The sequence below is a fragment of the Rhinopithecus roxellana genome, chromosome 15 (assembly GCF_007565055.1).
Source record: "Rhinopithecus roxellana isolate Shanxi Qingling chromosome 15, ASM756505v1, whole genome shotgun sequence".
NCBI classification, from domain to species: Eukaryota; Metazoa; Chordata; class Mammalia; order Primates; family Cercopithecidae; genus Rhinopithecus; species Rhinopithecus roxellana.
In genome coordinates, this window is record NC_044563.1 from 27653548 (window position 1) to 27680160 (window position 26613).

At 39.1% G+C, this 26613-nt stretch overlaps 1 protein-coding gene across 2 annotated transcripts in view; it reads right to left on the minus strand.

Moving 5' to 3' along the window:
* Window positions 1-26613, minus strand: part of LGR4 (leucine rich repeat containing G protein-coupled receptor 4) — a 108346-nt gene that overhangs the window by 19440 nt on the left and 62293 nt on the right. For both annotated transcript variants that reach the window (XM_030918433.1, XM_030918432.1), the window contains exons 3-5: window positions 7461-7532; window positions 6116-6187; window positions 258-473 (exon numbers count right to left, since the gene is read on the minus strand). In XM_030918433.1, the coding sequence (XP_030774293.1) occupies window positions 258-473; window positions 6116-6187; window positions 7461-7532 (360 nt within the window). The remainder of the gene's footprint in view (window positions 1-257; window positions 474-6115; window positions 6188-7460; window positions 7533-26613) is intronic.

Here is a 26613-nt window from a genome sequence, read left to right on the forward strand (position 1 = left end):
GTTAGCCAGGATGGTCTCAATCTCCTGACCTCGTGATCCGCCCATCTCGGCCTCCCAAAGTGCTGGGATCACAGGCTTGAGCCACTGCGCCCGGCCCTCTCCCATTCTGTTTAATCTTGTACAAAAGCAGCTCCCTCAAGCACTAACTATTCAGGAACATATTCAGCGAGGTGCTTTGATAACAATCTGTCAGAAGAAGCCTGTTTTTGTACCCCAATTATCACAAATATATGGAATTAGAAGGGTTAGATACCTACAGAACTACCAGGCTTGACAGGTTGGTAAACGCAAAGTCAGGGATGCTTGAGATCTTGTTGAGAGCCAGGGTCAGCGCCTGTAGGGTGGGCAGATTGCTGAGGGGGTGCACAGGCACCTCTGTCAAGCTGTTGTCATCCAGCCACAGATGCCGTAACTGAACAAGTCCTTCAAAACTGTCCTCGGGGACTGAGGTAATATGGTTGGCATCTAAACGCCTAACAGAAACAGAAACAACCATGTTCAGTAACAAATTCTAGTGAAATGAGTCAGTTCAAGTCTCACAACTCAAAGCTTTCAAAACAAAAAGGACTTATAAAAATGATCATCTTTAATTTTACTAGAAGTCCTCATAAAATCTAATAACTTTTTCATGATCTGTATCGTATATGAAAGTCAGTTCTTTCTCTTCCTTCATTAAGAATGGCATGTATCCAAATCTATATTCTTCAACTATCTTTGGCTAAGAAGTAACTTTATAGCAGAAAGATATATTAAAAAAAAAAAAAACTTGCAAATTTCTTATTGAAGTTATGCTTTAGAGCATAATTATCAGACATACAAAAAAAAAAAAAAGAAGAAACTAAGCTGACCAAATAAGCTACTTTACTTCCAATGTTACATTATAACTAATATTAGACATTAAATTTAGTTGCTACTCTGATTCTGTACCAAAGGGAAATATTAGAAAATACTTAAAATTTTTGTATAGCAATAAAGAATCTAAATAGATTTTCAATCATCCTTATTACCTCTAGGCAAGTTAAAAATGTAAGTGTCATGTACAGGCAAAGCAACTTTTTCCTCTTCTCTTAGCCGTTAAGTGCTTTTGAAAAATCAGTGTGCTAAAATTAAGAGTTATTAAGAAAAGGTCAAATTATCTGTTGGAAAAATCAAGCAGCTCCTCAAATCAATGTTACTGTGGCTTAAAAGCTTCTTCAATTTTTCCAAAAATGTTGGAATTAAGAACACCTTACTAATAGGATTACTAATATTTAAAATTAAGTCCCTGTCTGAAAATCAGGAAACTAAGTCCTATTGTTGGCACAACGAGATGTAATTGTTGGAATAATTGCTTTTCAACACAAAGACAATCTGCTATTAATATGATGACGGACACTATGTGCCAGGCAAATCACAGCTTTCCTCACAAATCCCTTGTTGATGCATCTTCATTACTTATATTCATGCGTCACAGCCTTGAACCTCTTTGTGAAAATTACAGAACACACACACACACAAAAACTGGTTAAAAATTCAAAATGACAGCATCTTTTTAAAGAAATAGTTTGACAACTTTCGAGTTGAGGAAATTCTGAGTTTTAGAGTGGTTTTTGTGCCTCCTGTTTCCTTATGCTGTTCCAACTTCAGTTCCTGCCATAATTGTCCGTTTCCACCACAGTCAAGTTCTGGGTCCCTGGTCCCAATTAACTGCTCCCAGCCCCAGATCCATTTTCCCTTCCTAATGACGGAATAGCATGGGTTAAAGACTGTTGGTCCTGGTGAGTATCTGATGGAAGCTTTCTTTCTAATAGTCAAGATATCTGAAAGAACAGTCGAAAAGGGAGAGCTTAGGACACTGAGCAGCTGCCTTAAGAATCTATCTAGAAACACACATTTTTAGACTTGTTTATTTTTGGGACTTTCTAGAACTTGCCCTGAGACAGGTAACTTTTACACAACAGACTGGCAAAGTATTGGCTACACAGTGGCAAAGTACTACCTATAGAGCTGTTTAGGAGATTTGCTTTAATGAGCAGATAGGAATGTGTTCAAACATGTGTGCACGCGTGCGTGCACGCACACACACACACACAACCCTCGTGGAACTTTTCCATTCTTAGGAAGAAAAAGACTTAAACACATAATCATACAATTAAGCATATTATATAAATAAATAATTAATGTAGCTAAATTATACTTGTAGATAACTTAATTACCTGCAGTTCACTCAACACAGTTAAATTGAGCATCCTGTTAGGTACAAAGGATAAGATAGTGAATACAACAGGCATGAGGCCTGTCCTCAAGAGACCGATATTCCAGTGGCGGAGGTGACATACAACATAATAAACAAGTCACAAAATGATAACGAAGTTCTTTATAAAGTACCTCTGGAGTAGATAAACAGGGCACTGAGGTTACAGACTGATGGACTCTGAGGAGGAGGGTAGTTACTCAAGAAAAGTATTTCTAAGAAGGTGACATTTAAAGTGAGACCTAAAGAAAAAGCAAGAACGAGTCAAAGTAGGAGCTGGGCAAGGAGTGTTTTAGGCAAAGGAAAGAGCCAAGGCAGAAAGACCCAGTAGCAGAATGGTTGCTGGTATGATCCAGCAACTCCCAGAAGGTATGAGTGATTAAAACACGGCAGGAAGGGAGTAGAGGTCCCAGGAAGACACAGCTGTAGATGCAAATAGGGTCCACATTCCATACGTCCCTATAGGCCAGGTAAGGGGTTTGGGTTGTATTTTCTTTACAATTTGAAGTTCCTTAGTGTTACCGCAGTTGAAAAGTTTAAATTGTTTATTTTATCATATCAATTATATATATTCCTATTCAATAAAATAGTATGTAATGCACCTCCAAATACCTACAATGCCTCTACTGATACAGAAAATAGTGTAATAAGGAAAGCTGTCAGTGCCTTTTTAATATAAATTCAGTACTGTATAGAACCTTTAAACTCTTGTGAATTCTGTGTCATCAAGGAAAAAAGATGGCCTTAACTTACTGCTAGAAAACTAGGTGAGTTTTGAGCTAAGACAGTAATAAAACTATCTTCTATACAAAATAGCATAGGTACAACAATAAAATAGCCTAATACAACAATAAAAGCACAGACACAATTTCCTCTGTACTAGAAATTTCCAAAAATTGTGAAGTCTCACATAAGTAGAGATTAAAAAGAACTATGGAAAAATGAAACTCTTAAATAAGAGGTTAAATGAGAAAAACAATTTGTGGTGACTCACATGGTTAATCCTTATCCCTCAATTCACATGTAGGTGTGGTGAGGCACCCATAAAAGCGAAGAGTCTGTACTTATACTGAGACCAGTGCTTCAGAGCACTGGTCTCAGTGTGGCTTTGTAGCAATGATCTATGCTATTAGTATTCATCCTAACTAACAGATGAAGAAAATACTATAATTCTTTAAGTAGATGCTGAAAAGCATCAGCTATCTCACAAAATGGAAAGAATATGAAGGTTTATTCAAGGTATTTTTCTATTTAAACTCCATGTGGTAAGAGATAAACTATTGCTTTATTTAGCTTTCTTGTTTAACGGTGAATAACATTTATTCACTCAATTTCTTTGTTATTTTTGTCTGGAAAACATGCTTCTATTTTCTATTCTCAAAAGCCAATTTTACAATTGACAGAGACTCATGTATTTTTAAATTTCTTGTCTAAACAAACTACAGTAACAAAATAATATTAAATGCAGATATTTAACTGCTGAAAGTCTTTGTTATCAATAAACACCTGTATAATCAAAAGATCTCCTTTCTCTCTATTCTAACTTACCAATAATGTAAGTATTATAAACACATTTTAAAACTGAGAAAAACCTAGGAAATTTAATCTTTGAGATATTTTAATAGTCAATAAAAATGTAATCTGATGTTAAAAAATTTCTAGAGGAGATAATTATGACATGTCATTTTAATATTCTGCTGAGGTAATGCTTTAGTCATTTTAGTTTTATGGGAGGGAATTATGCTACCTTTTTATTAGTATCAACAATTGGCTTTCAGATTTTATAGTCATTATCAAACATACACTTGCATCAAACCACTTCTGATCAATTTCAATCCCTAATGAACTTTGCTTCTTTTAAGCACTATTCAAAACCACAATGAAATCTTTCATGTAATTCAGATCTGAAGAACAGATTTTCAAAATGACTCAAGTGCTGATAAGACTGTTTTACACCATGAGAGAACTTCAACTGTATCTGACTTCACCACTGCACCCACTCTACTAACAAATGCATGAACATTTCCTTCTTAAAGAAAACAGGCCTGACACATAGCAGATCCTTGTGTTTCTGATATATATGAAAACATCTCAATGCCTTTAAAAAAAAAGTTGGTTTTATCTCCACTCCATACACTCATCCCAATTTTAGAGATAATTTAAACTAAGCAACTTGCTCCATGAATGATAAGTACAGTATGCTTTTTTAAAACATGAAAGAGAAACCTATGATTTCTGTGAAAAACACCACTTTAAATCATCTACATTACCAATAAATGTCTCATGTACTTTAATGTACTTATTGACCACAAATTAGAATATTTATATGTTTTCTTGGTAATTTTTCTGTTCTACAGTTGAAAGTAAGATTTTAGTCTTCTCTTTATTACCCTTTAAACTAGACAAAATAATTGAGTATTTTGATTATGAAATCTTACAAAATGACAATTCAATATGAAGGTCTTGAAGTAAAATACATTCTTAAGAAGCAAAAGAAAATATAACTATTTAAAATGTCTGATGAATTCAGGTCCAAGAGAGGTTAGATGACTTGCCCCGTGTACATCTATCCGAGGTGAGAGAGTGTGTGAAGTCAGCAAGTAACATTTCTGTAAGGGAACTCATTCCCACTGATTCATTTTAAGCGTCTACCTAGAACCTACTCAATTAGCTGTGGTGAAAAACAAATCCTTATATTCCATAACCTACCATTTTAGTGAAGGGAGCTACTTAATACAGACCACCTTAAATTAAACTTCCATTTGAACTAAGAATTAAATGGCCAACACCATGGATATGGATATTCCTTGTTTATGGGTTAGATACAGTTTAAAGTTTAACTTTACAGCATATATTTTTATTTTCACATTCATTGCTCATTAACTACTAGAATAATCTAAAATCAAATAGTAAGCTATAATTTATAATTTCCAGGGATGTCTCTTTGGTGCAGTGAAAAATGGCTTTATGTTAGCAAACTGATGGGACAAGCAGCTCAATCATTTTCACCGTATATTTTCTAACTTGCGCGCATTTCCTACTATTTGCAGTTATTTCCAAGTATAATACAAAACCTAAGAGACAAATTCGTATACAAATACGTTATGTCACTAAAATGCAATTTTATACCAGCACACATAAGGGTGATAACTATTAACATTTTTTATTCAGAGTGCTTCTGGGGAGGTTGCTATTTAAAATTAGACTTCTGAATTCTACCTTTAAAAAGAAAACCAGCATTACTTCTATGTTACAGCCTAGGGATCTGCATTTTAGCAATCTCCCCCTAGTGAGTCTGTTGCAAAGCGTGGTCAAAGTACCACACTTAGAGAAACTATGCCCCCGAGTCCCATTGTATTTGGTATTTAGGACATGAAGTGAGGCAATGCAAATTTGTATTCATTATTCTAGTAGAAGCTAATGAAGTTCCCTGTTTTGAAGAATACTTTTTCATTTTTTCCGAGAAGTTCCCTTGACCACATTGAGGAAGTACAATCAATTTGTTCTGATTATCATTACCACATGAAACAGAAACCTCTTTGTGGCTGTTTCTTGACAGTCAAGGCACAAGACACTAAAACTTCTGTACACATATAACTGGTTCCAAAGAGGTGCTGATCACCAGCTGTGCACAAGTTCATGGAAGTACACCCAGCAGTGAATACCTAGTAGTTTTCTCTCAGCCTCTAGGACAAGAGAGGAGGTAAACAGAACCACCTCCTTCTCCCTCACCAAAGGACATTTTGATAACATCGACTAGCTATCTCTGTTTTCATCTCAGATGAAAGGATAAATCTCCTCTTTCCTTAGGATTCCAGTTCTTTACACCCTTAACAGCCAAAGTAGTCTCTTGGTGAGTCAAGAAATCAAGAAGTTACTTACAAAGACTGCAAAGCACTCAGCCCTCGAATGGCTTCACTGGGTACTGTTTTCAATTGATTATTCTGGAGCGTTCTGAAAGAAAATTTTTGGTTAGTGAGTAACAAGTGATAGTTACATTTTTTCTTAGAAAAATTCAGAGCCCTTTTTTTTTTTTTCCAAAAAATATTTCCAATGTGAAAATGTGGGGGGAGGCGGAGGTGGAAAGCATCTAAGACAAGAGAATTGCAAAACTTTAGGAAGCACTTGTTGTAAAGCCAGAAAGCAAACCTATATTGCTATCCCAAGCCATGCCCTAACACAGACTTGCTGGGTAATCCACGTTTCCAAGGGTGATTTTGTTTCTGGTAATTAAGGCACTCTAGTTAATGTTCATCATCCTGGGTACTATCAGTTAATGTTAATTAGGAGCTATAACAAGTTAACTGGGAGGTATAATAAGCAAATCCGTTGGAATGCCTAATGCCTTTTCAAATTGGAATAAAGCAGAGCCCGGAAACATGGACATCAGGTAAAGCCAATTTTTCCAAGCGGATGGCAGATCCCAAGCTCTTAAGGAACAGCAGCAATGTCCTCAATACATGTGGGGCCAGAAGAGAAATAGAGCTTTGATCATCTACTAGTTAGGGCCTGCCAAATAGATGCATAGATCCATACTGAAAATGAAATCCTTTTGATTTTTTGCCTGAAGCCATTCCTGTCACATTAATAAAATGACTGCCTGACATGAATCATAACCACAGAATAGACGAGATAAAGGTCCCACCTAGCTCACTGAACCAGAGAGGTCTAATGACCTGCTGAAGGTCATCCAGCATGGTAGTGGCAGAAGTGGGGGCAGTCAGTTCCCCTGTTTCCTAATCTGCCACACTCCAGGCTCCTGACCACTGCCAGGAATTTATTTCCTCACCGTTCGCTGGCTATATAAATTGTAGGCATCTGAATTCCCTCGAGCTCTAAAATTATTTTAACATTTGGAGCACTTGTAAGCCTTTTTCCCTTTTAGGGTCAGGTAATTCAAAGTTCTTAGAGCTATAAGTAGAAACAAAACCCTACCAGTAAAACTTAAGTATGGGTTTGCTTCAATGCATTAGGCACCCAAAAAGTCTAACATTCAACTGTAATATGCTGGAGGTCAGAATACCTATTAGTTAGAGTTTTAACTTTTGTTATCTAGATGCAGGGTTGCCCAAATCAGCCTCTAGCCTCCCACACTCCCCACTGGCCACTCCTTAAATCTTTTAATCCTGAACTAAAAGAAACTGTGCTTAACCTAGTTCCAAGCATGTTGACTATGCAGAAAGAAAATACACAGCCAGCTGTGAAACTCTAAAATTGCATTACTTACAGAACTTTGAGTTCTTTCAACCCAGACAAGGCCTTTGGGTGGATAAAAGAAAGGTCGTTGCCCGCCAATTGTCTAGAAAAAAAAAAAAAAAAGTAGCAAGAAAAAAAGATAGTGATTCAGACTTAAAATTCCGAATTTACAAAAACCTAATCTGTGATTAAAGCTCTATGTTAAACATTTCTCAAGTCTATCTGACATTAAACGTGGACTTAAACCCTTGCTAAAATGATCCTGCAAGTCTTCCAATGAGATAAATGTCTCTAGAATTTTTTTTTTAAGTCCCAATACAATAATTTAAGCAGGCACATTTTTATTCTGGTGAGGTCAAGCAAGCCAAAACACATTAAACCAAATTAAGTTTGCTATTCATGGTCACTCTGCAGCTTGCAGTGTTTTCTAAGGGCCTCATAAATACAAGACTACTGGTCAGCAGGCAAGAGTGTTTATACAGATTAGAGCAAACCAGTCTGTCAAGGAAGAATGCTTTTGGGAGGCAAGTCAGCCTGTTATCTCTGCATAACCAAGGGCAGCATATCCAGTGCAAAAGAGAGACAAAAAGTGAGTCACTGAAAGCATAACTTTCCAAACAATGGCCTATATTTTTTTTTCTGAAGTAATCAGGTTTTCCTAAAGAAATATTGACATGACAAATTCAAGTGGGGATAAAAGTAGAATAAGGAAAGGATAAGAATTCTTTGGATCCTTTTGTAAGAAATCTGGGCACCCAATTCATTCTGAGCCCTACTTTTCCTCCCATTTCCCCGGGCATCGAGAAATAGAAGAAAAAGTTGAACAGAAGATATTAGGGAGAAGAATCAGGATGCAGGGCAGTGATTCACGTAAGTTAACTTGTAGACAGGTGAAGTGAAGGGGAGTTTTCAAATGTGTCCTCCAAAATGATGATTGTGTGTTCATATGATCAAACACAGGACACTCCTGGTTCCTGGTTCTGTCAGGGATACTCTCCTAACCAGCTAGATTCTGTAACTGTGTATATATATTTTTTAATGCTCTTTTCCACACATGTCTCAGGACCACATAGTCACCAAGTCCTCCTTTAAAATTCCTCTGTTAAAATTTATAATTAAATTTTTTAAGTTTAAAAATTTATAAAACTTAATGTTTATAATCCCTCCTTTAAAAGGTATGCATTTCCACTATTCTTCCTATTCCCTCCCTAAAACCTCTGCATCCCTAAGCCTTATTCATCAATTTATTCATTCATTTAAAAATGAGTACCTAGTAAGTGCCAGACACACAACATCTTTAGGTTCCCCCCTCTCCTCTTCTAATCTATTCCACTTATACATCCTGATTTTAGGGATACAAGAAAGATATTTTACCGGCCTTAAAATCTGAAGTCACTGTGGCCTGAAGCTCTACTTTTAGATGCATTGTTTCCTCTTGAAGTGGTGTTCCACCTATTAATAAAATGCAAATTGCCCTGGGAAGTGTAATCCTTACCTAACATTAACACAGAGGCGATTGCACTGAAGATAGGGGGCGGGAAGGGGACAGGAAAGCAAACAGTCAAAAGACCCAGAAAAGGGGTATGAAGAATTATTTTTTCAATGGCAAGAATAACAATGCTGGATTCTCAGGCAATACCACCAAGTTTAGCACAGTTCATGCTCCTAAACTAAATTCTTCCTAAAAAGTCCTCCCACCATGCACTTTGTTTCTCACAAGGCATCCAAGCACCTACATTCTACACTGCATTGCCTTTCAACATTTCCCCATAACCCAGGCTCACAACAGCTTGCTTTTGTGCCGTCAGCCTTGTAGCCCTTCACCTCCCAGGGCCCACCAGAAGTAAAACAAGGGACTGAAGACGGTTTTAAGGCCTCTTCAGTTGCTTCCATTTTAAAATATTTCTCTTTAGCAAATCCTCTTGGTTCTAGACTAGCCAGCTTTACCACTACATTTTTTACTTATTTATTTATTTTTTTGAGACGGAGTCTCACTCTGTCGCCCAGGCTGGAGTGCAGTGGTGCAATCTTGGCTCACTGCAATCTCCACCTCCTGGCTTCAAGCGATTCTCCTACCTCAGCCTCCAGAGTAGCTGGGATTACAGACGCCCACCACGCCCAGCTAATTTTTGTATTTTTAGTAGAGACGGGGTTTCACCATGTTGGCCAGGCTAGTTTCGAATTCCTGACCTCAAATGATCCGCCTGCCTCGGCCTCCCAAAGCACTACATCTTTTAAATGTTTCACCTAGCAACCTCATTTGTACCCCCTTAAACACCCAACTGCAATGCTGCTTCTCTTGAAAGCTTCAGTTCTTTTTTTTTTTTTTTTGAGACGGAGTCCCGCTCTGTCGCCCAGGCTGGAGTGCAGTGGCCGGATCTCAGCTCATTGCAAGCTCCGCCTCCCGGGTTTACGCCATTCTCCTGCCTCAGCCTCCCGAGTAGCTGGGACTACAGGCGCCCGCCACCCTCGCCCGGCTAGTTTTTTGTATTTTTTAGTAGAGACGGGGTTTCACCGTGTTAGCCAGGATGGTCTCGATCTCCTGACCTTGTGATCCACCCGTCTCGGCCTCCCAAAGTGCTAGGATTACAGGCTTGAGCCACCGCGCCCGGCGAAAGCTTCAGTTCTTATAAATGTGCCCTATGCACGAACACTCAGAGCTCATAAACTTGGTCACAAGCTACCGTCTACTGGTTGTTTCTTGTATATTAGTCTTGTGGGCCAAGTACAAATGCCTTCAAGAGCAGGGTGTGCATCTCAAACTTCTGTTACCACCCACCGACGTGCCAATTCATTAGCTAGAAACTGCTTTCTCAGAAGCTCCTCCTTGAAAATGCTCACCATTCCGACGCCATAGCATCCCAAAGTCTACCTTAGTGCAAGCTTGGTACAAGCAATCTCAAAGGGACCTGTCTCACTCATTAAATTCAACTGATAATGTTCACAGCTGTAATGCAAAGTGGTTAAAAGGTCACATTTTAAAAGATCATATTGCACCACAAGAGCCATAAGAGGCAGTAGTCATCTTTCTCCAGGGCCTCAGATAGCCCTATGATTGCTCTTCCAAGTGTTAAAAAGCTAGAGTCCTCCAAAAAAGAAATACTATAAACAGACTAAGGCTGTTGCAGGATTCTTATTATTCTTTTGTCTCTAACATGAGTCTTGAATGTCCTTGTATCTATGGGGCTTTCCTTGAGTTCAGCCTATTGTGCTGGGCTCATTAAAAAAAAAAAAAAGTATTTTATAAAGTAACAAAGAAAAGTAGCAAAATGCAGAACACCTGATTATCTTGTCAACAGAAAAGAGTGTTTGACCACATTAGCCAAAATATTTGCTTCCTTTTCCCAAATCTATGTCCCTTTTATAAACCATGAGAAAACTAAAGTCACATAACTTCAAAAAGCATTCTCTTTGTCCTCTATCTTTAATATAAATGACAAAATGAGCTCTGCATGAGGCTTATCCTGAAATACAAGCCAACGATCTGAAGAAATAAACACTACTAGTATGTGGTGGACAGTGATAATGCCTTCCAAGAGGACACCCTACTTTGATTACTTAGTTTGTTAGAAGAGTAAACATATCCTGTGGAGCCTTCAGGAATGTATCTACCTAAGTTTACCGAGCTGCTGTGTTAATGAGTAACAAGCACAGCAGCTTGGTAAAAGCTCTGCAGCTTCAGTAATTGCACCCTCCAGAAGCTCTTCACATGTTGCTTATTTTATGAGCTAGTATTTCTTATAGCAAACCTTGGGGATGCTTCATGTCTAAAAGCTCAGATTCAGAAAAGAGCAAAGTAAATAAATAGCAGGGTTAGGAACAAAATCCCAAATTCTTTGGAAGAAAAAAACTATAAGCCTACAGTAGTTGCAGACACTGTGATAGTGACAGATGGTACACAAACATTCTTTCATTTTAATTATCTCAAGACAGCCGCCCTGCTTTTCTGAGTCCCTGAGTGGTTAGGTGACTTGGCCTAAGTCACACAGCTGGTACATAAAGGAGCCAGCATTCAAGTTCTCTTGCCTGGCTGGCTGAAATACTTATCCACTTCTACCTGTATTGTGATGCCTCTGGTAGTCACCAAAAGATTAGGAAATAATTCTCAGAAAACGTGGGGCAGAGTGGACTTGGGCAAGTTCATAGCCTTGTCTGAGTATCAATAGCTGTCACCTAGCAGAACAAAGCTAGTAAGGAGAGACTGTGCATTAGGAGCTCAAAACTGCTATTACAGAAAAGTTACCAACAGACCTACAGTGCCATCCTTCCCATAGCCAAAGACGACCAGCAAGAGTGGCTGAGAATGGGATTCCCTGAGTGCCCAAAGGTAGGGCATGTCCTAAACTCAGTGAGACTTGGTTAAGGATATACAGCATTCTCTGTTGTTTGTTTTTTATTATTATTATTTTTATTTTTTTAGGCAACTCCCAAGGAAAAAGAGGTGGCTGATCCTGAGGAGGAATTTGGCCCTCTATTAGCAAAGACCAGCCACTTCCCATTCCATGCCTGGGTTTGCACTTCAGTGCTATAGCCAACAGTTTTCTTAGTTTCTCACTACTTCAGGACCTATTGGCTACTCCCAGAAAACCTTTTTCATTGACTAACTCATGTTATTTATATTTTTCTTTTTGCCCCACAAACAATATTCTTTTACTATTTTCCAGTGCCTGTGAAATACTAAAGAAAAAAAATAACAATCAGGGTGAAAAAATCAGGGTAAAAGTGGTATGGTTTTCTGTTTGTAAATGTGGACAGTCCCAGGCATCAGTTCTTTCCCCTTCGTGTTCTGTTTCCAAAAACCACAGAGAACGTCTCTCTACAAGGTTTCAACCCATCCACTCTTTGACTCCTCCTGTTATCCACCTGATGTTTTTTCCTCCTGTACTACTGCCATGAACTTCTACAGTATTCCTGCCTCAAACCACTTAATCTGAAAAAGCACAATTCTAAGCATTTTTCCAAAGGCTCTCTTTTCCCCTACTGCAACTTAGCACCATTACTACGTCCAAACACACATTGCGTTGCCACCTCTGCCTCATTGCTCACACCATCTCCTTCACCTGAAATACCCACAACTCTGCCCTCTGCAAACTGAAGCCTTGTTCAAGTTGTCCAAGTAGGGTACACCACCACCAGTATGAACGCATTATGATACCACCTTCCTTTGATTCCGCAGGTACCTTAGACAAAGCTGTCTCACTGGGTGCATCTTAGTCTGCCTTTAGTTCCTTTGTACTGCTCTGATCTTCTTCAGTGATCTTACATGTCCCTCACGAGCAGGGACTAGGTCATCTTTATTCTGTATTCCTTTGTAGGACCCCTTAAAAAGAGAAGATACTTGGTATTTGCTGTAATGTCTCCACTAAGCCCCACTGTAACACTCTGGATTTGCAAAGCAAATATTACTACTGAAAGGGTGAGAAAGCTTCCTGATTATCTTCCCTTTTCTGCAGCTTTTCTCATTTCATTTCTACTCCCTCACTCTCCTAACAGGAAAGAAAGAACTACGTGGCTAAAGTGTCAAGTGCCAGGGCAGACATCTTCTCTCTTGACATATGCTGGAAGTATATTTTCTTAAGGAAAAGTGGGGAGGAACCTTAAACATGGGAATATCAGTCCACTGGTCCACAGTAGTATCTCAACACACGCTGTGTTGTGCACGTGATCACACAGAATTAAAACAAGTCTAGCAGGATTTCAAAGGGGACACCGTTTACCTTAAGGCAACTCCCACTTACTCTGTTTGCTACAACAGTCCCAGAAGCAAAGAGAGCAAAGACAGATAATGGAGAGAAAGAGAAAGGGCAGAGGAGAGGCAAAAAGCAATCCTCTAGATTTCCGCTTTCCCATTGGATTTGGAACCATTCCAGGAAGCGGCATACAAGTGACTCAGTATGCAATGTCTCTGTGAATCTGTTTTGTGTGCATTTATTATTCATAAAGACCATGGATTGACATTAGGGGCTCCTTCCAGGGAAAGCTTTTTGGAAAGCAAGAGTTTTCAATAATATTCTCGACTCTTAATGCATATATGACCTGAAATTTCCTATCTGCTCTCCCTTCCAGCAGGGGGAAGAAGTAGAAACTGCGCTGTCTAAATATGGGGCACTGGTCAAGGGTGTGTGTGAAGGACTAGGCCACATTTCAGATGGTAACCTGGGCCAAAGTTAATTTCTTCATGAAATGCACTGAGCTACACTAGTTTCTTCCCTTGGGAAGCAACTTAAGAAACATGAGAGGCAGGTGTGAAACAGAGAATTTACCAATTGGGGTTATTTCTCTGAGAAATGCTGTGACTAGGTTTCTTGTGGTCTATTACAGAAATTTCATTGTAGCCATTTGGCTGGAATTCTAGCCAAGAATTAGTGGAGTAAGAAATACCATATATACACTGATTAGACATATGGACTGAGCAGCAGGGAGGGCACATGAGGATTCAGTGGCTTTTAGCAGCTGTTGTGAGACGTCGGGCAGAAAAAGCAGAGGGAGGCTACAGCAACTGTGCACACAAATAATAGAGTACTTTCTTACTAATGGCAATTTCCCTTTCCCCTTATGGAGAGGTTGGAGAGTAGATGATAAAGCCAGAAGAGAGTGACCACAGCCTCCCATTCACGATGTTCCTACCTTCCCTTTGCAGAGGTGGTTACCAGATGGCCTGGCATTGTGCTCCCGTCAAGTCCTGCCTGAAAAGTACTTTGAGCACCGCCATTCCCTTCTGAGCAACATTTATCTACCCCTCAGCAACGTTTTCTCCTCTTCCTCTTTCTCTCTCTCTTTCTCTCTTTTTTTTGAGATGGAGTTTCGTCCTTGTTGCCCAGGCTGGAGTGCAATGGCAGGATCTCGGCTCACTGCAACCTCCACCTCCCAGGTTCAAGCAATTCTCCTCCTGCCTCAGCCTCCCAAGTAGCTGGGATTACAGGCATGCCCCACCACACTCGGCTAATTCTGTATTTTCAGTAGAGACTGGGGTTTCACCAAGTTCGTCAGGCTGGTCTCAAACTCCTGATCTCAGGTGATCCACCTCCCTCAGGCTGCCAAAGTCCTAGGATGGGCCTGGCTCTCCTTGTTTATTTCTACACCTACTTTTTATTTTTTATTTTATTTATTTTTTTTTTTTGAGACAGAGTCTTGCTCTGTCTCCCAGACTGGAGTGCAGTGTCGCAATCTCAGCTCACTGCAAGCTCCGCCTCCCGGGTTCACACCATTCTCCTGCCTCAGCCTCCCCAGTAGCTGGGACTACGGGCGCCTGCCACCACACCCGGCTAATTTTTTGTATTTTTAGTAGAGACGGAGTTTCACTGTTCTATACCTACTTTTGAAGCCACACATAGGAAGTATCCCAGCTTCTCCTGGGATGCCATTCTATTCCCTCAAGTGGGTGGATCACCGCAGTGCTGCGTATGTATGAAGCACACTAGGCACAACCACCAGCCCATGACACTGCCTCCAGAGAAGGCATTTCTAGTTCAAAGCTGTACTAAAGCATTTAACAGGATGCGAGTGACATTCTTTTATTAAATATAATTTGAAATCATCAAGATCCAAAATTTTGGCAACTGCCTTTTTTTTTTTTTTCTTTTTGAGATGCAGTGGAGTTTTGTGCTGTCTCCCAGGTTGGAGTGCAGTGGCATGATAGCTCACTGCAAGCTCCGCCTCCTGGGTTCCAACAAGTCTCCTGCCTCAGCCTCTGGAGTAGCTGGGATTACAGGCGCCCACCACTATGCCCAGCTAATTTTTGTATTTTTAGTAGAGACGGGTTTCACCATGTTGGCCAGGCTGCTCTCGAACTCCTGACCTCAGGTGATCCACCTGCCTCAGCCTCCCAAAGTGCTGGGATTACAGGTATGAGCCACCGCGCCCGGCTGGCAACTGTTTTAAAAAGCAAAATACATACTTCTTAAAGTCCTGAGCCATATATTTATTAATATGTCAAGGGCTATGTGTTCAGAACTATTTGGGCTCCCGTGAGAAATAAAGATTGAAAGAGGTATGCTGGTTCCCACGTAGGAGCATTTAATATACGTTAACAAAAAACTATCATTTGTGTAGTACTTTCCATTTTCGTTGTCCTATTATTATACAGGTTGAGCATCCCTAATCTGAAATGTGAAATCTGAAATGCTCCAAAGTTCGAAGCTTTTTGAGTGCTGACATGCATGACACTCAAAGGAAATGTTCGTTGGGTATTTTGAATTTCAGATATTCAGATGTATGATGCTCAAGCAATGGAAATATTCTAAAATCTGAAAAAACTGTGAAATCCAAAACACTTCTGGTCCCAAGTATTTCAAATAAGGGATACTGAACCTACTGGCCCTCAAAACCACCCTGTGTCATGAGCCAAGCAACCCTATCGCCCCCCCAGTCCTCCTGTTTTTTCGTTTTTCTTTTTTTAAAAGATAAGGAATATGAGCCTATTTCCTATGTGCCTTCCCCAAAGACCTACAGCACCTAAATAATGTAAATCCCAGGAATGAAACAATGTAAATAAACTAATGTAAATCCTAGAAACAGAAAAGTGTTGTTTTGTGTTATTGTATTCCTTTTTTCTTTTTCTTTTTCTTTTTCTTTTCTTTTTTTTTTTTTTTGAGAAGGAGTCTCACTTTGTCAACCCAGGCTGGAGTGCAGTGGTGCAATCTCGGCTCACTGCAACCTCTACCTCCCAGGTTCAAGCGATTCCCTTGCCTCAGCCTCCCGAGTAGCTGGGATTATAGACGCCTGCCACTATGCCTGGCTAATTTTTGTATTTTTAGTAGAGACAGAGTTTCACCACGTTGGCCAGGCTGGCCTTGAACTCCTGACCTCAAATGATCCACCCACCTTGGCCTCCCAAAGTGCTGGGATTACAGACGTGAGTCACCGCACCTGGCCTGTTTTGTGTTATTTTCTACCATTGACTTCAAGAGGACCAGAGGATATGGTTACTTAGTGAATAAAGAGGGCTAACAACTAACAGCATCCTTTATAGTTCTGCTTCGACACTGTTGCTATCAGTATAAACCTCATCTGAGACAGCACATCAGAATAGTTCTACATCAACTAACAATGTACTACCCCATTTCTTCACATACTAGGGAAGACTTTTGCATCTTCATATAACTCTTATGAAAGTATATGTAAAAATTTTATATGTTTTAAGAACATACATGAATTAAGAAACCCTTATTATGGAAATTCTCAAGGTTTTAGGATAGCTTTCCTTTGCCGAGAAGGGAGAAGTTATTTCACATATATTTCATATTATATATTTCTATTTAAACGCACAACAATGAAAGCAGTAATGCTTAACAAAAAATAAGTATGTTTCTGCTAAAACTTGGTTTACAGGCCATCTAGAACTCTTCTACCTACTAAAGAGCTTTATATTCAATTCAAGGAAACTTTAAGTTCCACCCGCACCAAATTGGCCTTGTGTCTCCCACTTCTTACAGGAACCCATGGAATACTTGATTTTATAGGTAAATCAGTAAAAACCCAGGCAACAGTTACACTTCCTGAGCAAAGTTATCCTGACAACCTAGTCATTTACCCTCTGGAAATAAACACATGCAATATCCGCCCATGTGAGGAAATAATATGTTCCAGCTTTAAAAAAATTTACAGCCAACGTCAACCAACAAATATTTATTGAGTTTCTACTACAGGCCAAGTACCCTAGGTATGGCAAAGGAGGTACTGAGTTTTCCCATGACATTTCTTGTTTCATTTCTTTTAAATAAGGACAGTTCATTAATCACAAACTTCAATGGAATTCCATTTTTATATAGACAGATAAGGTTTCTTACATCAATCAATTCAAAATGAGAAGAAATCCTTTATCTTAATCCCTCCCTCCATTTCAAGTTCAAGAATGTGGTAACTGTCACCAAGGTCATATAGAAGTGTGACAACAGGCCCTGCCCTTCCTTAGAGAAAAGTCAATAGAGTTGAGGAGACAAGTACACACTGACACACTTGACGCACGAAATAACAAGGCATGCAATACGCTGCTAAGTGGTGAGGAGTAGAGAGAGTGCAAGAGGGGCTTGGAAAAGGAAGATCAGAGAAGGCTTCACACGGCAGAAAGGGCTCAAATAGCTGTATAAACATGGGTAAAATGTGAATATAGAGAGGTACTCTGGCAGACCCTGTTGGTTGCCTACCTAACACCCATTCACGCCTTCCTGGCAGAGCCTATATTTGTTCAAATATCCTCTCGTCCACATGACTCAGCTCCATGAGTAAATACCAACTGACCTTAACCCATCCTGCTGGTCCCATTCCGGTAACTGGTTTAGGAATAGACCTGTGACCCCAGCTCTGGTTAATGAAGTGAGAGGAAGTCTACCAGGGGTATCTGAGAAATACAGTTCTACTCTTAAATGAGAATACATTAGAAGGATGACCCTTTTCTCCTTCTAGGTGCTTTCCTGTCTAAGTATTCTATGTGGAGTGATAACAGGATGGTATAGCCCCTCCTGGGGAGAGCACACTAGGAAGTAGGAGAAAGCCTGGGTTCTTGATGACGTGGCTGAGAAACTCCATGAATCAGCCCTGGAATAGTTCTACCACCTTGTCATGTAAGATAATACATTTCCTTACTGTTTAAGTTACTTTTAATTGAGTTTTGTCACTTACTGCCAAAAGCACGTTAACTGCCTAAATGATAACTATTCTTCTTTTCTTACCTAGTAATAGAATGCTGATTTTAGTCCAGACAATGATATACCCAGTCCAAAAGTCCTGTTTCCCAGCATCCCCTGCTGTTTGGCCATGTGAGATGTGAACAGGTGCATTGTGTGGTATGTTCAAGATGGCTTCTTAAAGGAAGCTGGCTACTGGGAACTATGCCCCTCTCTATTCCCTACTTCATCCTATCCACTGCTGAGGATAGGGTCTTGATGGCTACAGCTCCCGTACACAGTCATCTAGTGATCTTGACATGTAAGCGAATACACGAAGAACTACAGAGCAGAATATCAGGGACTACATCTCTGCCAACTTTGTGGCACATCATAGTAGCTCCAGGTCACCAGGCTGCAGATTTCATATTCATGTAAATAAAATACAGCCTGGTGTGTTTAAAGACACTGTTACTTGGAGTTTTCCATTATAAACAGTTAAATCTAATTGTAATACAAGAATTTAGGAAAAGACCTAAATTTGGCAAGCCACACTGTAATAAAAGCAGCACAATTAAAGACAGTACATCTAATAAACAAAGACTAGATAGGATAAGAATATTTCACAGCTAGGTGCGATGGCTCATGCCTGTAGTCCCAACACTTTGGGAGGCCAAGGCAGGAGGACTGCTTGATCCCAGGAGTTAGAGACCAGCCAGGGCAACCCCATCTCTACAAAAAATATAAAAATTAGCTGGGCACGGTGGCATGTGCCAGCTACTCGGGAAGCTTAGGTGGGGGGATCGCCTGAGCCCATGAGATCAAGGTTGCAGTAAGCTACATTGCACTCCAGGCTGGACAACAGAGTGAGACCCTGTCCAAAACTGCTGTTCATAACGCCACCACAAAGCGAGAGATTTGTTACATAAAATGTGAATCATCCAAATGATAAAGTACTATGCATTTATTAAATGATGGTAAAAACTAGATGCATTAATATATAAATATTATAATATGGCAGATATAGTATAAATGGAAAATCTAGTAGGAGTCTATTTTTAAAGGAAATTGTATACATATACTCGGAGAAAAGTTTGGAAGGATGTACAAAATATTAACCATAGTTATCTCTCCATGGTAGGATAATGGCTCCATATCTTTCAAATATGATAAATCTTCAAGATTTAAAAAACTGAGTATCCACTTATTTTTTGTAATTGTTTTTAAAAACAATTTTTTATTAAGCATTTTTTATTAAGTCCAGTTTTTATTAAGCATTTTTATAACTACGATTTTTTAAAAAAGCTGAATGTATCTGTGATACAAATATTCTAGCATATCTAAAATGATCATCTTTGAAGTATGCATATAGTCCAGACTAACAGGCAGTGAACAGGGGAAAATGATGATCAAATTCTAAGTCAAAGGTCCCACTAAAGCACATATTTATTGTGTTGAATAAGCATGGCTTGATTAAGAGTGGTCAATGTATGAAAGAAATGACTTAGCCTATTTTCTTGCTGGAAAATTGAATCCCACTAGTAGAAAATCAAACACGTTTTCATTTACTTATAGTCACTACTATATATAGACAAAGAATAGTCAGTATTGATTAAAACAAATAAATGAACCAGCAAACCATGGTTTCATTTGCCTCTCTACACTTTTGGAACCCTATGCCAAACACTGTAATATTGAACCACTTGATTCTCCTGCTTGATTTCCACTAGTCCCCTATGAAGTCCCGATTTATCAAATCCAAACTCTGATTCCATCACATCTTTCATCACCTTCATTCCTGGAATGCTAAGCACTATGGGACAAAATTAAAGATCTAGTTGGTTTCACTGCAAATTTATATTATCTAAGCCCAACTCGGTCCTTACAATTCTTCAATAATACTTTCTTCATTTCAGACTGACCCAATTAAACAAATGTTTCCCACAGTATGCCTAGTCCCTAGATCCTAGTGTCCTGTGAATAACTATGGTTTCCTTCTGCCCAGCAGGTCTTCCTTTCTCTTTTCTTCTGCTTCCTTTGGGGACTTCTCAACTCCAAGCAGTCCTATCAGGATGAGTCCAAAACCCAGGTGGCACCATACCACCCCAAACAGAGTGCAAGGATAGGCATCAGTCTGGCCAATCAGGATCCCCCTAGGAGTTTTGCAGTGAAGAACAGTTTTAGATATTTATTTTGGGTGCCTAGATGCAACAATGTACTGAAACGTATATTTCCCACTCTATGGAGACAGGCTGTTTGCAACAGGAAAGAATGAAGCCAAAACACAAAAGTAGAGACAACTGAAGCTAAGAAATGGAAAGCATGAGAAAACTCTTGTGGCTTTAAGCCTCGAGATCCAATAACATCTGAAGCCAACTCCACTTCTGGACTGTCCAGTTCTATCTACATGCAACAATAAATCCTCTATTATGCCTCAGCTGGGTTTCTGTCTCTTAAACCCAATAGAGTCCAGTCAAATGCAGTACAACTTCTAAGTTTTAGCCACTCTCCAAAAACCACCTATTAGCAGTCCCCAAATGCCTGTTTCTTGATGAGCTTCTTTACCCAAAAGTCACTTTCCCCAACTTACTGAAATGATTCCAAAATACTTAAAGAAATCAAGGCCCTTTCTCAGTATCTAGTCATGGGCATCTTTCTCCAGCATGTCAGTGTTGATCCCTCATTTCTTTGTGAAAAACCTCTCCTCCCACAGCTCCTGGGGCAGAGTTCTGCCCCAGTTCTCCTGCTCCTCTGGCACTCGGTCTTCTTCCCACACCCTGATTCAAGTGTTTCCCAAGGAGTTGTCTTTGGCCTTCTTCCCTTTTCTTCTACCCTCTTTCCCTTGGCAAGCTCTTTCACTCTAATGTTTCCAGTAATGACCTCAAAATAAAAGACTCCTAAATCTATACCCATGATATACTATTCTATAATCTATGCCCTTCAATCTCTATCCTGGACTCTACTCCTGAATTTCCAGATGACTCCACCCATATCCCACCTGAACTCCATATGTATGCTAAAAACAGCATTTAATTATCTTCTCTTCTAAAAAATTTTCTCTTTCTGCATTGTTGCTAATTTTGTCAAAGCACCACCAGACACGCCTGGCAATCTTTTTTTTTTTTTTTTAGACGGAGTTTTGCTCTTTTTGCCCAGGCTGGAGTGCAATGGCGTGATCTCGGCTCGCCGCAACCTCCGCCTCCTGGGTTCAAGCAATTCTCCTGCCTCAGCCTCCCGAGTAGCTGGGATTACAGGTATGTGCCACCACCCAGGCTAATTTTGTATTTTTAGTAGAGACGGGGTTTCTCCATCATGGTCAGGCTGGTCTTGAACTCCCGACCTCAGGTGATCCACCTGCCTCGGCCTCCCAAAGTGGTGGGATTACAGGCATGAGCCACCATGCCCAGCGACTCCTGGTAATCTTAAAATTCAGTGTTAATGATGTTACCCCTATTATCCCAGCCAAGACATTCTCCTGATTCTGTTTCCATAACATCTTTTGAATAGGTGCCCTCCTCCTTCTCCCTGCCTCCCACCTGCCCTAATTCGGATTCTCATAATTCTCACCTAGACGATTGCCATTGACGTTTTCATTTCTCCCTGAACTCTCTCAATTTCAAACTCTCTGCTATAAGACTACATTTATTGAAGGTCGTATCTGAACAAATCATTCCCTAGCTCAAAAAAACTTCAAGAGTCACTCAAGAGTTTAAACTCTGTCAGTCTGCCAAAATGTCCTTAGTCTAGCCCCAAACTCTATGTATCTTTTCCATAACTTCCTTTCAATAATCCAAAATTGCAACCAAACCAACCATTTTTACCACCTATCCCAGTCTCTGTCCCCATCTTTGCTCATGCTCCTCTGCAGATACTTGCACATATTCTCTTGAATAACTCCTCCTATCCTTCAAGGCTCTCCAGAAATGCCACTGTTCCTTCTTGCTAGAAGTAATTTCCCTTCTGATCTGAACTCCCATAACAAGTATACCATCCCTCTCCCTTGAAGGCAAGAATTCCATTTGGTGCACTGAACGTAGTGGTTCAGCTAACAAAAGTTTGTTGAATGTATTATACATTGTCTAACAAGTCCTTCCTCATCCCCCTTTCCACATCTATAGGGGCATAGTCAGATCTGGAATTGACACCCAGCTTATAATGATCTATGTAAACTTGGGTCAGTCACTTAACCTTTTTAATTAAAGCTCAGGCTATCCATCAGCAAAATGGGAATAAAGATAGCTCACAGAGTTTTATGAGTTAAAACAAAACAATGTTTTCTAGAAGGGCCTATGTGGCGTATTAGTACAAGCTCCCTCATGATTTCTCTGTTTTCACCCTTAATCTCTACTCTGAGAGCTCCCCAAATGATACACTATAGGGAATGGCTTGAGTAAGATAAGTAACACTCCTATATGACTTCTGTATGTGCTTCCCAACAATAAGGGTGGTGATCTTTGCTAATATTTTTAACTGTGAAACATCACCAGAGCAACTGAGTAATTATTTTGCTTTTTCTGGGACATTACTGCAGTCAATAGAGCTTATCTGAGAAGGCTACATCAGGGGAGTAAACGTTAAGTGAGTCAAACTTTAGTTTGGAAGCAAAGGGAATTCCTTGTATTAGAAGAGAACAATAGCTACTTTGTACAGCTCTGAACAACCCAGAAAGACTATTTGAGACTATGCATCTCAGAGATACAAAAATTGGTAAGATATAGAAGAGATGGCATTGAACTCTGTAAGGTCTAATTCTGGCTCAGTTACATATTAACTGTGTTACTGTGGACAAGCCACTTATCTACTATTGGGTCTTGATATTTCCATCTGTAAAATGGTATGGCTAGATAAGGAAATTTTCTTCTGGGAAGAACTCCTTGTTCACAAATTTGTTCAGTAAACTTACTACAGAAAATACTGGGCAGCTGATCACCTTTGACAGTCAGATGTTGACCTACTTAGAGTTGCAGGTAATAGTGAGTGGATGGTCCCTTTAGCCTCCCTCCAATTCTGTGCCTTTTGAGGCAACATTATAGCTTAGAAATTAAGAGCAATGACTTGAATCAGATTAACATAGATTCAATTCCTGGCTGTGCTTTTATTCTATGAGCACAGTTAGGTTTTCCACCTCTCTAAAGCCTCCATGTCATCATCTATAAATAAGTAATAATAAACTCCTCATAGGGGTCTCAAGAGTATTAAATGCAGTAGAATATATTTTTAGCACATAATTTTTAGCATTAACTTTGGTAAAGACTATGAAAAAATAGTTTTAGAAATTTAAAATGAATTATTGAAACACAGGAACCAGATATAATTTATTATTCTGGATAATATCCTGGACCAGATTTTTTTTTCTTTTTCTCTAAAGGATATCAGTGGGACAGCTGCTGAAATTTGAATAAGAATTGTAGATCAGATGATAATATATATCAAAGCTAGTTTTCTGAGTTTGACAATTGTCTTGTGGTTATTCAAGAGAATATCCTTGCGTTTCTGGACTACACACTGCAATATTTAAAGATTTATCTACAATTTACTCTCAAATGGTTCAGAAAAAAATGTACATATATTTTGTATGTGTGTGGAGGGAAACAGAGAGAGAAAGTTAACATTTGGGAAATCAGAGTGAAGGATATATGAAAAATTATGCTTGCAATATTTTCTAAGTCTGAAAATACCTTGGTACAGAATATTATATAGATGTGTGTGCAGAATGTTTTTAAATACGTTTTGTATATGCTATTATCATGGGTTGAATTACATATATGAATTGAATAGCTGTATTTGACATACGTTATGCGTGTGTATAAATATGTAATTCAATTATTTTAAACTATTTAATTTGACCCACCCCTGTTTTTATTTGATTTTAAACCTTTATGTCTGAATTATTTACCAGTCCCCTTCTATAAAGTAGTAATTCCATTTAGAAATAACTGTCCTATAGGTGAAATAAAATGACCGGTAATCTTCAATTAGTATTCAGAGACCTAAGTTTCGCTTTAGGTCTTGTGAAGAGACGTAAGTTTCACTTTAGCATTGTGAAGTCTTCCAAAGTCAAATCATGTTTCGAAACGACTGGAATTATCCTAGTCATATAGTGTGCATTAAACAATAACTGCCAAAGCTGGCAATGGCTTCTACTGCTTTGCCACATCAAAGTAACAGCCACAGCAATTTTTTCAGTGACAGACTATGGAAAATTAGCTGGATATTCCTTCTGCTGTTTCTAACTCAATCATTTTCACAGCTCCAAATTTCAGCCATCCCCCAAATGACTACTGATACCCAGCAAGCCTAAAGGAGAGCCAAAACCATGTCTGACAACGTCAGGTCAGGCAGCAGAGCCTGTCAACGCTAAGTGAATGTTTTCTTTAATCTGGCTTTCCTTTTACAATGCAAACAGAAACTGCAACTTCTATCCCCAAGCAAAACCATCTCTCTTCCAAATAACTTTAAGGAAGACTGCAATGTTTAAGATGATTAGTGAAATTTCTCACGGCGACATAGCACTTTATGGTCACAAATCACTTTTACATCAATTATCCCATATTCCCTTTACAGTACTTCTGTGAGAAGTTCCATTGTAAAGAATAGGAAAGTAAAGTGCAAAGATTTCAGAACCTTGCATGTACTGAATTTGGGGCCACAATCTATGTTTCTATATTCCCAAAAGGTGTTGGGGGAGAGCAGGAATCACTAGGTAACACTATTTACGAACTATAAAACTTTCAAAAAGTAGGTTAAATATACAGAAGGAGCAGGATTGGAAGAAGAGTGAGAAAAAAAGTAGGTTAAATGTGAAAACAAAACAACTGGCAACAATAGTATCTAAAGTACATTTCACTGAAAAAGTTGGATGGAATATTTTCCTGAGAACAAATACATTATCACTCACAGTGTTCCAGAAAGAACAGGGCTCTAGGGGCCTGACTTCAAGTCCCAGCAAAACAACATACCAGGCTCATGAACTCCAATAAGGCCATTAACCTCGTCAGCTCAACGTCTACCTTTGTGAAATCGACTTTCCTTTCAGAGTTATGGGAATGGACTTCTGTTCATTGTAAAGCTCTAGACACATACTATTTACGATCCTATCTTTATAAAATGGAATTATTTGGGCCCCAAATAGATCAGCTCTCTGTGTTCCCAGTCTCAGCAAACGGCACCCAGTTATTCGGGGCAAAAACCCTAGTCTCATTCCTATCACTCACCCAAATATCAAATTAAACTCCTTTAGGACAAGTCTAAATTTCTTATCTTAAAATGACCCTTCATTATCTGGCCTCATCTCCTGACATTTTTCCATATGTACCCTTTAGTCTTGCCATAACAAGACACAACTTTATGTGTCCTAAAACTTCTGAAATTTTCTATCTCCATGCCTTCCACATGCTATGAAGTTCTTCCTAGAACACCCTTACTACTACCCTCATTTGGTTAATTCCTACATGTCCTTCAACACTCAGCAGAAGCTATTGTGGAAGACTTTCCCAAATGCTACAGTCTTAAGAAAACACACTGTTTTAGGCCTCTGTCCCTGCACACGCGTCTTCACCATGATGCAACAAGTGTTAGTTTCATTTCTCCCTCTAGATCAATGTTGTCCAATAGAACTTTCTGCAATGATGGAAGTGATCTACATTTGTACTGTCTAATATAGTAGCAACTAACCGCAGGCAACTATACGAGTTCTTGAAATGTGGCTAGTTCAACTAGGGAACTGAATTTTTTATTTTATTTAATTGTATTTATTTTAAATCTAAACATAATAGCTATGTGTGGCTAGTGGCTACGACACTGTACAGTACAACTCTAGAGGGTCTGTCAGCTCTGAAGATGGGTCATGCTTGTATCTGTATTCCCAGCACCTGCCACCTTGCGTAGTGTAGGATTCAGAGTTTATTGAAAGAATAAGGAAATGTGTAAGTATCCATACATACTTTTGTATTCTTGGGAAGTGATTTCTCCCAATACCCCAAGCATTCTATCACATTCAAACATTCACCACATCAAATTTTGCCAAACCCAGTCACATCTTGTAAAGCACACCTCATTAACTAACATGGAAAAAACCCTCAGCAAATAATTTCTACTCAGGGCATTTGGCTTCATGATCACTCTTAAATGACTTCCAGATGACTCCAAGACAAACAGTTATGCTGTTTATGAAATATTACAATAGTCATGGCAGCATCATTTTGGAATGTCAAAATCAACTACACTGTTTAATAAGGAAAAAGCTTAGGCTTTTTATAATTATGTTAGTATTTATATTAATGTGAAAAATAAATTCCCTTGAATGCCTACAGTACTGTAAAAGTTATTAAAGACTATTTTGAAGTATTCTTTAAAAATAACATTCCGCTCTCCTAACTGAATTCATTTCTGAAATACCATACAACATTTAGAGAGAGTATACGGACTTGATTTGATGGGTTTCATTACTATGATAGGAGAATATGGAGAGAATATGACCTTGCTACAAAGAATCAGCAGCCAAATTCAATTTGGTTCCAATTAAAAGTCCTGGTTGGCAGAATTCATGAGGTTGGCATATGGTTGGTCATTTGAGATTTT